Source organism: Perognathus longimembris, chromosome 6 (assembly GCF_023159225.1).
Source record: "Perognathus longimembris pacificus isolate PPM17 chromosome 6, ASM2315922v1, whole genome shotgun sequence".
Classification (NCBI taxonomy): domain Eukaryota; kingdom Metazoa; phylum Chordata; class Mammalia; order Rodentia; family Heteromyidae; genus Perognathus; species Perognathus longimembris.
The window spans coordinates 71,911,059-71,925,735 of NC_063166.1; the positions used below are offsets into that span (position 1 = coordinate 71,911,059).

The 14,677-nt window shown below is 43.1% G+C and overlaps 1 protein-coding gene across 2 annotated transcripts in view; it reads left to right on the forward strand.

Annotated features, from left to right (window-relative positions):
• Nucleotides 1-14,677, forward strand: part of Dhx35 (DEAH-box helicase 35) — a 54,480-nt gene that overhangs the window by 21,802 nt on the left and 18,001 nt on the right. For both annotated transcript variants that reach the window (XM_048349189.1, XM_048349188.1), the window contains exons 9-13: nucleotides 5,061-5,173; nucleotides 6,155-6,251; nucleotides 7,023-7,181; nucleotides 10,897-11,107; nucleotides 11,970-12,094. In XM_048349189.1, coding sequence (XP_048205146.1) covers nucleotides 5,061-5,173; nucleotides 6,155-6,251; nucleotides 7,023-7,181; nucleotides 10,897-11,107; nucleotides 11,970-12,094 — 705 coding nt within the window. The remainder of the gene's footprint in view (nucleotides 1-5,060; nucleotides 5,174-6,154; nucleotides 6,252-7,022; nucleotides 7,182-10,896; nucleotides 11,108-11,969; nucleotides 12,095-14,677) is intronic.

Sequence of the window (14,677 nt, forward strand, 5' to 3'; positions counted from 1 at the left end):
TTTTTGTGTGTGTGTGTGTGCCAATCTTGGGGCTTAAACTTGGGGCCTGGGCACTGTCCTTAGCTTTTTTGCTCAAGGCTAGTACTCTGTCACTTGAACCAGAGCTCTACTTCTGGCTTTTTTTTTTTTTTTTTTGGCGGGGTGGGGGTGGTGATGGTGAGGGATGGGGGTCGGTGTTAATTGGAGATAAGAGTCTCATGGACTTTTTCTGCCTGGGGGCTTTAAACAGTGATCCTCATATCTCAGCCTCCTGAGTAGCTGGCATTATAGATATGAGCCACTGGCTCCTGTCTGTTAAAGTTTTTTGTGGCTAGATTTGCATTGTTTCCCTCCCTTGATGACTAGCATTTTAGTTCAAACAGCTGTTCGACTTTACACAGATTTTTGGCTGCTTACTATTAATATATGCTAAGCACCAAGCTAGCTACAAGTGATCCATACACACTCTCTCACTCCTTGGGGAAGGCAGAAACAAAATTAGATGTTTACTGTTCCATGTTAAAGGTGCCAAGGCAGCCAGTGAAGAAGCAGTTAACTTCAGCTAGCTTGGGGGTGTCCAGAAACTCACCCAGGAGATTTCAGTGAGGTTTGAACGATGCACAGTAGTTTTGTCTTTTGGTATTACTGAGATTTAAAAACTCACTTATTTTCATTTCTGCCTGTAGTGGTTGTTATGGGTGACTGCCTGGACTTACCTTTTTGTTTAAAGTGGGAAGGCAGCGTACATTCCTCAGCCCTTCCTGTGTGGGGCCTACAAAGCTCAGCTGGCCTATGGTTTCTTCATTCTTTCCTTGCTGGCATATCCAGTGCCTCCCTTGTGGAGGGAAGTGTGAGGTCTGTGTGGGGGTGATCTGTGGGCTGGATAGGGTGGGTCTGTGTAGGTGTGGCAGGAGTTCTTATGTGAGAGTAAGAGAACAAAGAAGAGGATATGAGTGGGCTGAGGAGTGCAAGAGTGAGGAGCAGCATAAGGGAGGGAGATGAAGAGGGTGTGGCTTCAGTAGCATTTTAGAAATGGTTACTATAAAGGTGATATACATAGGGTTTACCATTGCCTAAGTCAGCTAATGAGTACATTTCTTTATGGACAATGTCATCCTTTCCCTCCTGTGCCCACCCACAAGTTGTACAGTTCATTTTCAACATAGTAGGTAGTGAGAACAACTGTTCCCTTGTTCACCTCTTGTCCTTCTGTTTCTGTGCCTCCCCTTACATCCCCTTTCCCAAAGAATAGATAAATGAACAAGCCAAAATGACAAATTCTTGTTTCCATTTCCTGGAATTCATTTTGGTAAGTATTATTTTATATGTTCAGAGGCACAGGGGCTTTCTGTTTTTGAGCTCTTCCCCTAAGAGCATCCTCCTTTGCTCTCACTATGTGTGAATATCTAGAGTCTTGTATAATTATCATGTCCTGGTATATTTTAGATCTAGCTTCCACATATGAGAGAAAATATGCACCGTTTGACTCTGAGCTTTGCTTACCTCATTTAACAGGGTTTGTTCTGGGTCCATCTTTAGGTAGCATTTTGATCCGGAGGCCCAGAAGTACCCAAACCCCATCCCTGCTCCCCAGCTGTTGCATCTGTGGGTGATGGACTAATTTCAAATGGCTGTAGGATAGGAATAGGGCTGCTGATTGGCCATCTGTTCTGGTTTTACTTGGGGACTTGGGTGGCCTAGCATGAAGATGAAGATACCTGTGATCGGTGGGTGCTGAGACTAGTGGAAAATGATAGGGGTTTTGATTGCTTCAGTTGCCTTGCTGATTTGAGCTCAATTGAGCAATTAATACATGACCAGCTGTAATTACCAAGTATTTTTTGACCCTTGTGTAATAAGGTATTGTGTTTTCTTTTAATTGCATCCATCCACATGACAGAAAATATGGAACTTGCTGCAGTTGTTTTTTTTTTTTTTTGTCACAAGTCCACAAGTCCAATTACTTTGGGAAAGACTAATTTTCCTCTTTCTAGTTTCTTGGAGAAGGAACCTGAGGGCATCTGGGGCTGGATTCCCATCGTGTCCCAATCTGTATCTTGTAGGCATGTGGGGGGAGTGGGGGGAAGCATGGCTACAGGGAGCCATTTGTGTAGAGTCAGGTAAGGGTTGCTACCAGCAAAGTAACCCTTGGAGAGCCAGAAGACAGCCCAATGCAGAAGTGAAGTATATTATTTTCATTTTGGTTTCACAGACTGCTTCCCCTAAATTTTACTACATTTCTTACCATGTGCCCATTGGGAACCTACCTCCTAGACCCTGGCAGACCCTGGCTTAGACTCTTCTTTTTTGGGGGCAGGGGGGAGTTCCTTTCTTTCTTTCTTTTTTTTTGATGGTAAAAGGATGGATTTATTGGAGAAGTAAAAAGCAAACTGACTGGCCGGGGTCACAGCCCAGACTTGGGAGCTGAAACTGTGACCCCGAGCTGCCTTCCAGGCCGGATTATAAAGGCAAACGTCACATAATCGAACCTGCCACACGCAGGTGGCCAATGAGGTTACAACACTTACAGAGCATGCCAGGTCACAAGCAGGTGGCCAATGGAGTTACAGTCTGTCTCATAGTAACTGTTTGAACCAAACTGTCTCATAGTAACTGTTTGAACCAACCTATTATTTTAGTTAGAATTGGCGCATGGGGGGAGCTCCTTTCATTGTTCCTCTTTCTTGATTCTACTTTAGGATTCATATGCTGTTCGTACTATATTTATTTGCTTGGATATATTTCTAAATGATGTAAGGGATAAGGATCTTAAGGACCAGGATCTTATAAGATCTTATGCCTTGGGCTGGGAATATGGCCTAGTGGCAAGCGCGCTTGCCTCCTACACATGAAGCTCTCGGTTCGATTCCCCAGCACCACATATATGGAAAACGGCCAGAAGGGGCGCTGTGGCTCAGGTGGCAGAGTGCTAGCCTTGAGCGGGAAGAAGCCAGGGATGGTGCTCAGGCCCTGAGTCCAAGGCCCAGGACTGGCCAAAAAAAAAAAAAAAAAAAAATTGTAACAACAGCAGGAAGATCTTATGCCTTCTCAGTACATGCTGAGTTTTTTCTTGCAGAAGTAGTGCCTGTCTTATTCATCGGTGCCACATTTTCCTTAGCAGCTAAAGTTTAGTCATCTGCTTCCACCAAGTTGTCAAGGCATGATCTTCCTCCTTGTTCTACATGCCTCGTTCTAACTTTCATCACGGTCCACCAATCCCTTCTTCAAACCTTCCTGCTCCTCCTGTAGCTTCTGACTCTGTCCTGTTGTCTCTGCTCTTTTTTTTTTTTTTTTTTTTTTTTTTTTTTTTGCCTCTGTTGTAACTTCTTCCCAGGTAACTTTGGCTTTTTTTTCAAGGCTGCCACTCTGGGTCTCTGGATTCATTCACCTGACACTTGGTACTAGATGTGGTTTTGGCCTTCCTTCTGTGAGCCAGCCTTAGCTGTCCAGCAGCTGATTGGCCAGGGACCACTGAAACTTTGAAGCCTGATCTCTTGGATTTTGTCTTAGCTTCTTTCTCATTATTATAGTCTTTTAGGTCCAAAACTAGTTGCTTTAGGAAGTGTGAATCTCTGCTTATATAAGAATCAGTTTCATCTTCCTTTTCCTCATCATGATTGTGAGTATGAATACTCACTGATTGTCAGCTGCTGTCCTGGCAGTCATTCCCTGGAATGATTTGTCCGAGTTCATACTTTAATTCTCTCTCCCTTGAACTATTTTAATAATTCCCTTAGTAGTCTACTTGCCACCAATCTCTTCTCTACTTTGTCTTCAAACTGTCACAGAAGTCAGGGATGCAAAACACAGGTCTGATGATACCAAGCCCATCTTCACTGCCCTGGTCTTACTGAATAAGGTCACAGGCAGTCACGTACGCTGTTCAAACCTTGCAGCAACCTGGCCAGTAGCTAGAAGTCTGTCCATCTTGTAGATGAGAGAGTTAACTCAGTTAAGGTAGACAGGCCTACCTTAAATGATGATCTTTTTCCTGTAATGGATGCTTCTTTACATCTTTGTATACTTGGTATCATACAGAAGGGCTGCCTCTTTCTCTTGAGCATCTTCATCCTTTGTGGCTCAGCCAAGGGGCTGTGCTGTATCCAGAAAGACTGAAAAGCCCGTTGTTACTAATCTTTTGTTCACTCAGACTGTGATTGTTTGCAGCTCTTTTCTGGTCACGTAGGCATTCTTCCCCTCTTATTTTATGCAATCATAAAATGGTTCTTGGCACAACATCTGTCTTCCCTGGACTGTTGGTACTTCCGGAGAGTGCATGTGGGTCTGTTCTCACTTGCCTGTACCTTAGTTCCAGTGTGCCCATGCTTCCTGCTTGGATGCAGGAAGGCTGATGTGATTTGGATCAGCTAACCCAGAAGGATTGTGAGGAGGTGTACATGGAGAGTTCTTTGTAGCACAGAGTCTTCTTGTTGGCACGAAGTACTTTTATGTCTATGCTTCCTTTTGTGAAACACGGGGCTGAAGTTCATGTATCTGATAGTCAAGTGCTATGGGACAGAATGTACATCCACGGGGCCCTGCAGGAGTGTGGGAATGTATGATTGATAACCTGCCCATCCAGATATTGTGTGAATTCCTGTAGGACAAGTAGAGATGGAGATAAGTTATATGGAGATAGGATATACACTGCCATCAGTGTGTATCAGCATCATAGGTACAGTTCAAAGGAGTAGTCATATCCTTTACAGCAGTGTACTTTTCAGATGGTTAGAGCTGTATGTTAGCCTATTTTAACATGCCCTGAACTTGAGACACACTATGACCTAACCTTCAGTTAAATAAAACATAGAAAGATGGGAATAAAATTAGTACCATAACTACATGTCAAACTTAGATGCATCACTGAATGCAGTTTCGGAATCTAATCTTCATTTATATTTCAGTCATTGAAATGTAATTTCCCACAGTTTCAGGATGTTCATGGAAAAATTATTTTGTACTGTCTAATCGTTAAACATACTGGATATTTACTGCCCAATTCTCCTCTGCCAGTTTTACATTAATTTTTCTTTCCAAGAAATGCTTTTGAGAGAGAGAAAATGGCTTTTTTTTTCTTACAGAAATTTCGAGATTTCTTTAATCAAAATGAAACCAATGACTCAACCAGGGATACGTGTGTGATCCTTACAGTGGAAGGGCGAACGTTTCCGGTGGATATCTTTTATCTGCAAAGGTTTGATAAAGCTTGACTTTCCGTGCTAGTGGCTGAACAGGGCTTGCAGTGTGGGATGACGGGAAACTACAACTTCTTGTAGCACTGAGGGTGGTGCAGAGGAGCACATGTGTCTCCTGTCCCTGACAACACTATGTTCTAAGCCTTGCTCAGCCACCTGCACAGCCTGCTGGACTGTGTCAAATCTTGACACTGGTGTGCAATTCTGCTCAGCCTGTGGCTCAGTCTGAGAGCAAAGTTGTAGAAGGCTAAGGGAAAGCGGCAAACTGGGGTTTGCAAAGATGCCCAAGCAAGGACGTACTGGTGCTCAGCCAGGCTGGCATTTTTGGAAGAGCCAAGTAAGTCCCTTTGACAGGAAGGGACACCCTAATGCCTGTACCTAGTCAGGGTGAGCTAAGACTAGGACCTGGTCCAGTGGCTGATAAATCCAGGAGGTGGTGAGCTTCACTTCTGAGTTGTTTTAGCTGGAAAGATGCCCACCAGCTCCATCTACTCAATCCAGGGGTGTTGACCATAGCCAGGAGGAAACGTGAACTGGGAGGAGGGTGTGCCTCAGTATTCACTGTGGTCATTGTTTTTTCCTGGCTAAGCACCTGTAGGCATGGGTTGTTTTAATTTCTTTGCAAATACAGCGGAATGAAGTTTCCTTTTATTTTGAATGCTGCTTTTAATAACTATACATATCTAGAGTATATGTATGTATTTATTTCATATCTCTTTCTTGCAGTAGTGGGGATCAAACTGAGGGCCTTCTGCAGCCTCACTAAGTGTTTTACCACTAAGTTACATGCTTTAGCCCCTGGATACTGTATTTTATAAAAAGAAAAAAAAAGACTTCATAATTACTTTATTATGTACTAGTTACCTAGGAGGCAGGTCCAAACTAACTTTCATGAAGTTTTGCTGCCAGATGATTATGGTAATTGTTCTATAATTAATGAGCACATTTCAATGATGAACTTATCTAATACGTCTCTTCAGTCCTGTTCCAGATTATATCAAATCAACTGTGGAAACTGTGGTGAAAATTCACCAGACAGAGGGAGATGGAGACATACTAGCCTTTCTTACTGGTCAGGTAATTCCTCCGTTGGGCCTCTCTGATGAGCAAATTTGTTAAGGCCTGGCTAGCCATTTAGTTCGTGATTGGTTGTAATTTGTAGTTGCTAGATTGCATAGATCAAGGAACCATTAGTTCCTTCTTCCTGTTCTGCCTACAGACGGTTAACTGTATTTCATGTGTATTAGCTAATTCCAAGAAAAAATAGTTGAGTCAGTGGGCTGTTTGGTGTACCACTTCTGAATGTGGCACATTTTATTGCCTGCACATTGTGACCACATGCTTCTATGCTAGTGCTGCTTTCCCAGTTCATCCTGGAGGTGGGAAATGGCCACATTACTGGAAAAAACAACTGAGCAGGCCTGGTGTTCTCTCTGGATTGCAGCACTCTTCAGAACTCCCCTCTAGCTGTAATGTTTTCCACTGCCAGACATTTTCCACAGTTAGTAATCTTTTCTGGGGAAATAGTATAATGATTTAATAGGCCACAACTTGTTCCTGTTCTTGAATTGCTTTGTTTGCCCACACACATAAAAGCTGAGTAAAATTGCCATTGTTTTTATTTATGGGGAACGCTTCACTTAACTGAAGACTGTTTGGTTACAGTTATAGATTTTCACCCTTTTGGCACCATACTTAGTACTATTTGCTTAACAATACATCAAGAGGGATGGGTGACAGCAGAGAATTTCCTGAATTGACCAGAACTAAAATTGTGATTTCCCATTGTGTTTTCTTGGGATAACATGATCGGTCTCCACTTCCTTTGGTTCTTTATTCAATGTTCAGGAGGAAGTAGAAACTGTTGTGTCTATGCTGATTGAGCAGGCCCGAGCACTGGCTCGCACTGGGATGAAGAAACACCTCCGGGTTCTCCCCATGTACGCAGGGCTGCCTTCCTTTGAACAAATGAAAGTGTTTGAAAGAGTGTCACGAAGTGTCAGAAAGGTGAGACTCCCCTGGTGACCAATGGTGTTTGTAGCCACCTCTAATCATATTGTTAGGTTTTCACCATCTATACTACAAAGGCTTTTATTAATTTTTAAAAATTGAAGTGACGCTTGCTAAACAAGAATGTATCTTTCAGGGCTGGGAATGTGGCTTAGAGGTAGAGTGCTTGCCTAGCATGCATGAAGGCCTTGGGTTCAATTCCTCAGTACCACATAAACAGAAAAAGCTGGAAGTGGCACTATGGCTCAAGTGGTAGAGTGCTAGCCTCGAGCAAAAAGAAGTTCAGGGACAGTGCCCAGGCCCTGAGTTCGAGCCGTAAGACTGGCAAAAAAGAAAAGAATGTATCTTTCAGGTTTTAGGCCCATGTTTCTAGACCTGTTAGATCTAAAAGCACATAGACCACAGAAGGGTCACTCTGACAGTGATAGTCAGAGGAGATGACTTTTCTTCTGCCAAATTTTTCTCATGACCCAAGAGACTGTCATGGTGGATTGTGATCAGTAAGGAATACTAGATAAAAGTTATTACCAATGTTTCTATATAGAGTACCATTTTGCCTATAGAGCCAGGTTTAAATCAATTAATTCAAGGTGTGCCTACAAAATATTTAGCCTTGAAATTGGGCAGGGAAAGGTGTGATGGGAAAAGGCATCAGGTAATAGGAGCCAGCTGTGGGAAAAAGTATCAATTGATTAAAAGGAACCAGCTGGTTTGCCTCCTGTTCCTCATCTTTCATTCTTTCCCTTTCAGTAGATGAGTGTAAAGCAGGTGGCAGAGAATGAAGTAGATGAAGATGGGCTGAGGGTCCACTCTCAAGTTTGGTCCCCTGGCCAGTGGGCTGTACCAACCCGAATCTGCCCAGTCAGACATGAACTGCAGCAAACCAGCCAGGAGGCATCGATGCCATCCTGGAGTTGCTGTGTGCCCCCAAATAAGTTCTTAACCTCAAGTCTCAGTTATCATGGTTATAAAAAATAAATGACACGTTTAGATAGATGATTCTATCGTATAAAATCGTAACTATTACATAAAATGTTAGAAGATTTTTATAAAATGAATTTATAAGAAGTGTCTGAAAAAAGTCCAGGCTGGGAATGTGGCTTAGTGGTAGAGTGCTTGCTTAGCATCCATGAAGCCCTGTGTTCAATTCCTCAGTACTACATAAACAGAAAAGGCCAGAAGTGGTGCTGTGGCTCAGGTGGTAGGTAGAGTGCTAGCCTTGAGCAAAAGAAGCTCAGGGACAGCACCCAGGCCCAGAGTTTAAGCCCCAGGACTGGCAAAAAAGAAAAAAAGGAAAAAAAAAAGAAAGATTCTGAGAGATCTGTATACATGCCCCTACTACTTCAAGTCCTCCAGGGCAGCTCCCAGTACCTCCAGGTAGCCTAGAGACTGCACTGCCGGCCCTGCTTCTATCTCCAAGCTCCCTTTGTATTAATAACTGCTACTGTTGTTTCTCATTCCTTTGAAATATAGCTTCAACTTGGATCTCTGGAGGGTTGCAGTCTGTAAATCAGGCCTCAGCCTCAGCTTTCAGAGAGGTTCCTTGGCCATCCAATCTAGAGGAGCACATCCCACTGTTATAATGTAGAACGTATTATATGCCGCATCATAGTAGATTGCCAGATTGTATTTGTATTCCTTCTCTTCCTTTCTAATGCCCTTCCATTTGGTGAAGAAAAGCACTCAGCTTTCTGAAGGTTTTTGTGTTGACTGCTTTTTTTTTGGCCAGTCCTGGGCCTTAGACTCAGGGCCTGAGCACTGTCCCTGGCTTCTTCCCGCTCAAGGCTAGCACTCTGCCACCTGAGCCACAGCGCCCCTTCTGGCCATTTTCCATATGTGGTGCTGGGGAATTGAACCGAGAGCTTCATGTGTAGGAGGCAAGCACTCTTGCCACTAAGCCATATTCCCAGCCCCTCTGAAGATTTTTGTTTGGTTTTGTTTTTGCTGATCCTGGGCTTGAACTCAGGGATTGGGCATTGTCCTTGAGCCTCTTTGTGCTGAGGATTAATGCTTTACCACTTGAGCCACAGTGCCACTTCCAGCTTAGTCTGAGTGGTTTATTGGAGATAAGAGTCTCACAGACTTTTCTGCTTGGATCCTCAGATCGCAGCCTCTTGAGTAGCTAGGACTACAGGCATGAGCCACTGGTGCCCAGCTTATAATTTTTTTTTTTATTCTAAGTAAAATAAGAACTTTTTTAAAAGGAGGAGGACTGTGAGACATTTACTGTAAATAGAAGCGATCTGCAGATATAGAAATTTGTAGAAGTTTGCAAATATTGGGAGGAAGATGAAGACTTTCCATGAACCAGAAAAGATTGAGGAACTCCATTAGGATGTTATGTGGCATATTTAAAAGGGAGTATGCTGTGTCTCCAGCCTCAGAGCAGGAGGGCACGGGACCAATCAGTGACTGAGCCATTCTCATCACTCCTAGAACTGACAGCAATTATCTTACTCCCATTGTCCCATTGACCTTTCTCCTGAACCACAGCAGGAGTTGGGGAGGAATCTGAGGAAGCACTACACACATTGATATCTTTAAATATTTATCTTTTGGAAATGACATGATGTGGTTAGGTAATACTGTGTGTTGTGAGTGGGAGAGGCAGACGGCTGGCTTGGGGAGACATTTGCTAGCTTGTTATTCTGAGACACTACTGGCCTGGCTTGAGAAATTTAGATCCTTCAGTGCAAGCTTCAGCATTTTCCTTTGATGGAGAAAACAAAACGGAAAGATTCCTCCCAATCCAGATGCCTTATGCCAGTTTTCAAGGACTGCCATGTAAAAGGGTCATAGCTTAAGTGGCCAGAGGTGAGGGAAGTTAAACCTGTCATACCTTGGGCTTCAGATACAGGTTGTATTTTTTTTTCTTAGCATCTGTTACGTTCACTGTGTCGGAGTGGCAGGGGTTTTGTCTGTCTTGCCCAGCTTGTATCTCCAGCACCTTGCAGAGTGCCTGGTCAAGTACAGATACTGAGAAATAGTTACAATGTGAACGGAAAATGAATATGCCTGTACAAAATAGTGATGTGCTGTACAACAACTACCATTGTTGAATTTACCATTAGGTTCTGTTCACTTCATGTGTGTTTTTAATCCTCCAGCAATTTGGGGTATAATGTAGATGAGGAAGCTGATGGCCAGAAGGTGAAGGAGGGTGGGCTGGGTCACCGGGCTGGTGGTGCTTGGTCGGCTCATAGGGCTGGGGAACTTCTAGCCCAGGACTCCAAAAATCCCTCTCCCCACCCCCTCAGTTTTGGGGTTTTGCACTTGGCCTCATACTGTTTAGGCAGGCAGGCACTCTGCCACTTGTCATATCCCCAACCCTTTTTGTTTTTAGTTATTTTCCCATAAGGTCTTGCATTTTTCCTGGGCTAGTCCAAACTGATATTCCTGTTCCTGTTCCTCACATGACTAGAGGTGACGGCATATGCATGCTGCCAACTCCAGCTGTTGGTTGAAATGAGAGTCTCATTAACTCTGCCATGGTTGGCTTTGAATTGTGACTCCGATTTGCTTCCGGAGTAGCCAGTATACTCATGAACCACCACCACATGAAACCTTGTTTATCTGCCTGTCAGATCGTCTGACAGATCTATAATGTTTGAAACACAGTTGCATCTTTAGGACCTTTAACAACAGTTTATTTATATGAAGTGAAAAGAACCCAGTGACTTTTCTTCTGCTCTTCTTTTTATGGTGTGTGTAGGTGATTGTGGCTACCAATGTGGCAGAGACCTCCATTACTATCAGTGGCATTGTGTATGTGATTGACTGCGGCTTTGTGAAGCTCAGGGCCTACAACCCCAGGACAGCCATCGAGTGCTTGGTGGTGGTGCCTGTGTCCCAGGCATCAGCTAACCAGCGGGCAGGACGTGGCGGACGCAGCCGCTCTGGAAAGTGTTACCGCCTTTATACAGGTCAGTTCAGCATTCCTTAAGTGGGCTTGTAACTTTCTTGTAGTTAGCCTGAGCATTGGCATTGGGTAATATTGAAAATATCCATCCCTAATGGCAAAAGTTAACATAAAATCCAGGTCTTGCTCCCAGAGTCCTGTGCCTTTGGGCTCTCACCTTCTTCCTCACTCTATAAACAGCCTTCTTGGCAAGTGGTGTGTTCCACCGAGTTGTCAGCTGTCTGACAGCTCTGGTCTGGCCTCGTGTCTGGGCCTAGGCCCTTCTGTGGCCTTATAACTCCAAGCCATTATTAATTCCCTTTTCTGTCTCTATCCAGTGTCCATTTGCTTTGGTGCCAGTATTGGGGTTTGGGTACTATCCCTTAGCTTTTTCATTCAAGGCTTTTTCACTTGAACCACAGCTCCACTTCTGGCTTTTTGCTGGTTAATTGGAGATAAGAGTCTCTCAGACTTTCCTTCCTAGGCTAGCTTTAAACCTTGATCCTTAGCATCCTTAGATCTCAGCCTTTTGAGTAGCTAGGATTAGAGGAGTGAGCCTTTGGCCTCTGGCTGCCCCCTACTCCTTTTGTTTCACAGAGGTGTTACAGTGACATACATCAAGTAAAGAGTACATTTCATTTTTGAACAATGTCACCCCTTGCTCTCTCCCAGACATTTTAAAAGGCATTTTGTTTAAATGTATTTATCAAAATATTTAAAAAATAATGGTCTTTCCTAAATAGAAAAAGAACTTTGCATTATAATGCTCTATGTAGCTAGACCAGAATCCTGTAGCCTCTTGTTGAAGGCAGAGAAGGACTGTTCTCTGGTTGTGGTTGCATTTGCGTACCACTTTGATTTCAAACAGTCATGCTCTCTATTCCCAGAGGAAGCCTTTGACAAGTTGCCTCAGTCTACTGTGCCTGAGATGCAGCGCAGCAACTTGGCTCCCGTCATCCTTCAGCTGAAAGCACTGGGGATCGACAATGTCCTCAGGTTCCACTTCATGTCGGTGAGTCCCGCCTTTGGTTTGGAGACATTGCAGGGGGATGTCAAAACGCTGTGGGCAGGCACACCAGCTTTCTTTTCCCTCTGCTTAGCTTGGCTATTGTTTTCCTAATGGACAAGACAGTTACAGTTCCTGTTCTTAGGTAGTTCCTGTGCTGTCCTGTTCTGTCAGGAGCCAGAGACAAGTGAGTGGGTGATTACAGAGCAGAGCGCTCTGTATTCTGAGAGACAAAGGAGGGGACCCCAGCCCTACTAGTCAAATCTGAGGCAAAACCTGAAATTTAAGTACGATTTCACTAGCTTGGGAGTATAATTTGTTATGACCAGTTGTATTTTTGTTGGTTTCCTAAGGCAGGTTGGGCCTAAAGACCAGAGTCTTTTTGTAGGCTCTTGATGCATGGTCAGATCATTGTCCTAGCATTTCCATCCTGCTGCCTATTATCTTTTAGACTTTTGCTGTGTGTCTGCTAGGGAACAGAGATGGAGGATGTTATCTTTGCCTACTTTTTGTTTGTTTCTCATAAGGTAGGTTAAGAAAAAGGTTATTGGCCACTTGTTATTTCATTTGAAGTTTTGAGCTATTTACCTGTTAGAATTTGGGTTTATTAGTGATTTATAATGAGTCCTTAAATATTAAATACAGTAACTTGGTCATATTTCTTATAAATGTTTTTCCTGTTATTTGTATTTTACTGCTTTTTTGAGGTACAGATGTCCCAAACATAGCCACAGTAAAACCTTTCTGCTTTTGTCTTTATATGATTTTTATAGTTTACTTGTACACATAAAACACTAGTTTGGTTACCACATTTTCACTTATACTTTCTAGAGTATAAGTGTGCTTGCTGTCTGTTTTTGCTTGGCTGTATCAGTATGTGATATGATGAGTTTGGGATTTGGGGTAAGAAAGTCCCTGCTGTTTACTAAGTTAATAATGGTTGACTAAGTTATTAATAGAATGCACAAATGCCAGTCCCTCAAAGAAAATAATTGTGTGCCTGCTGTAAGCAAGCAAGATTATTGCTCTGTAACAGTTGATACTAGAAAAAAGAAAAAAACCCTCAAACAGTGTAGGTAAATTTATAAGCTAATGGAAAGTCTCAAATCTAAGATGAAAGGAAAACATGGCAGAAATGACCTGTCAATATCTTAAAGAATTTAAAGAGCTTTCACCGTGTTTCATCTAGAGTAGTCCAGAAGGGCTGTAGGGGGAGAAGCAGCATAAGCTATAGACTGGCATTAGGGTATATTCCTTCTCCAGGTTACAAAGAGGAGCAAACTAGCCTAGCCATAAGGTCTGACTTCACACTAACTCAATGATCCAACACTAAGAAGTGGACTGGAATGTGGCTGGGTGGTAGAGCACTGCCCTGGGTTTCATTCCCAGCACTGCAGGAAAACAAAGCTTGGGGAAGAGTAGCGGAACCTGAAGCAGGTGCCGTGGGACGTTCTTACCTCCTGCCTCCATGCCCGGGTGCTGGGGCCATCCTCCTGAACGGTGTCCTCAGGATGGTTTGGCCGTGGAACTTTCTCCTGAAGAAACAATTCAAAAGAAGAAAAATTTTACATAGATGATAATGTTTATAGCACTGTTTTATATTATGTTAAAATACAAAAAATAATGAAAATCCTAACAAAACTTTTGGACAATTAAGAAATGAAAAGTGTGTATGTGTGTGTATATACATACACAACACACAAATACAAATGTATCCTTATATATTTATGTCTGGTTATTTCTTCCTGAATTTGTAAAGGCACATGTAATTTTGTATATTTAAGACTGCTACTTATAGTAATGAGAACCTAGAGGCAGCTCACTTGCCCCATAGTAAGGAAATTGACTTCTTTGTGGAGGAGGAGGGTGAAGGAGCATTGTGTAGCTCTCCCAAGTACTTGTTTTGGAGTTTCTTTGGGTGTAAGCAACAGGGAAAACAGGCAAACATACAGGGAGAAAAACAAAGTACACACACACTGTATTCCAAATGTGTGAATGCTTGCTTGTGATCCTCAGTAAGGTTTGGTCTTAGAGAAGTACTTCATGGTAAATGTCTATGTAAATGAATCCTCCACAAGGATTTTGTGGAGGTTGGAGGGAGTAAAGTTTTTTTTAATATAGTTTGTTTCTATGTGCTTCTTTATTGGCTATTTTGATTTAAAGTACTTGTACAAAAGAGTTGCCATTTCAGCAGAGCAGTTTGGAAATAAGGTCAGGATGGCAAGAAATCAGAGGACCTTGTTAACTTTGTTCTCATACTGTTAACGTGGAATTGGAGCTTTGTTTCCTGTTGTGTCCTGTGACCCCAGTGTAGCAGAATCCAGTGAGGTTTTGAACACCTACATTGTGTGTTGGGGCTTCTACCACTGTGAAGGAGAGGCCAGTGGGCCAATGGTAGGGTTGCTCAGCAGTGATGTGTTCAGCATTTGTGGGCAGTGAGAGCCGTTCAGGTTTGTTTCCTCCTCCCAAGTGTGCAGTGCACCTGTGTTGGCAGTCATTACAACTCTGGAAAGTTTGGCTTTGTTCTTGGGCAAACAAAGTGGGTTTGGTAGAGTGGAAATAGTGAGGCCTGAGCTTAGCTTTGGACTG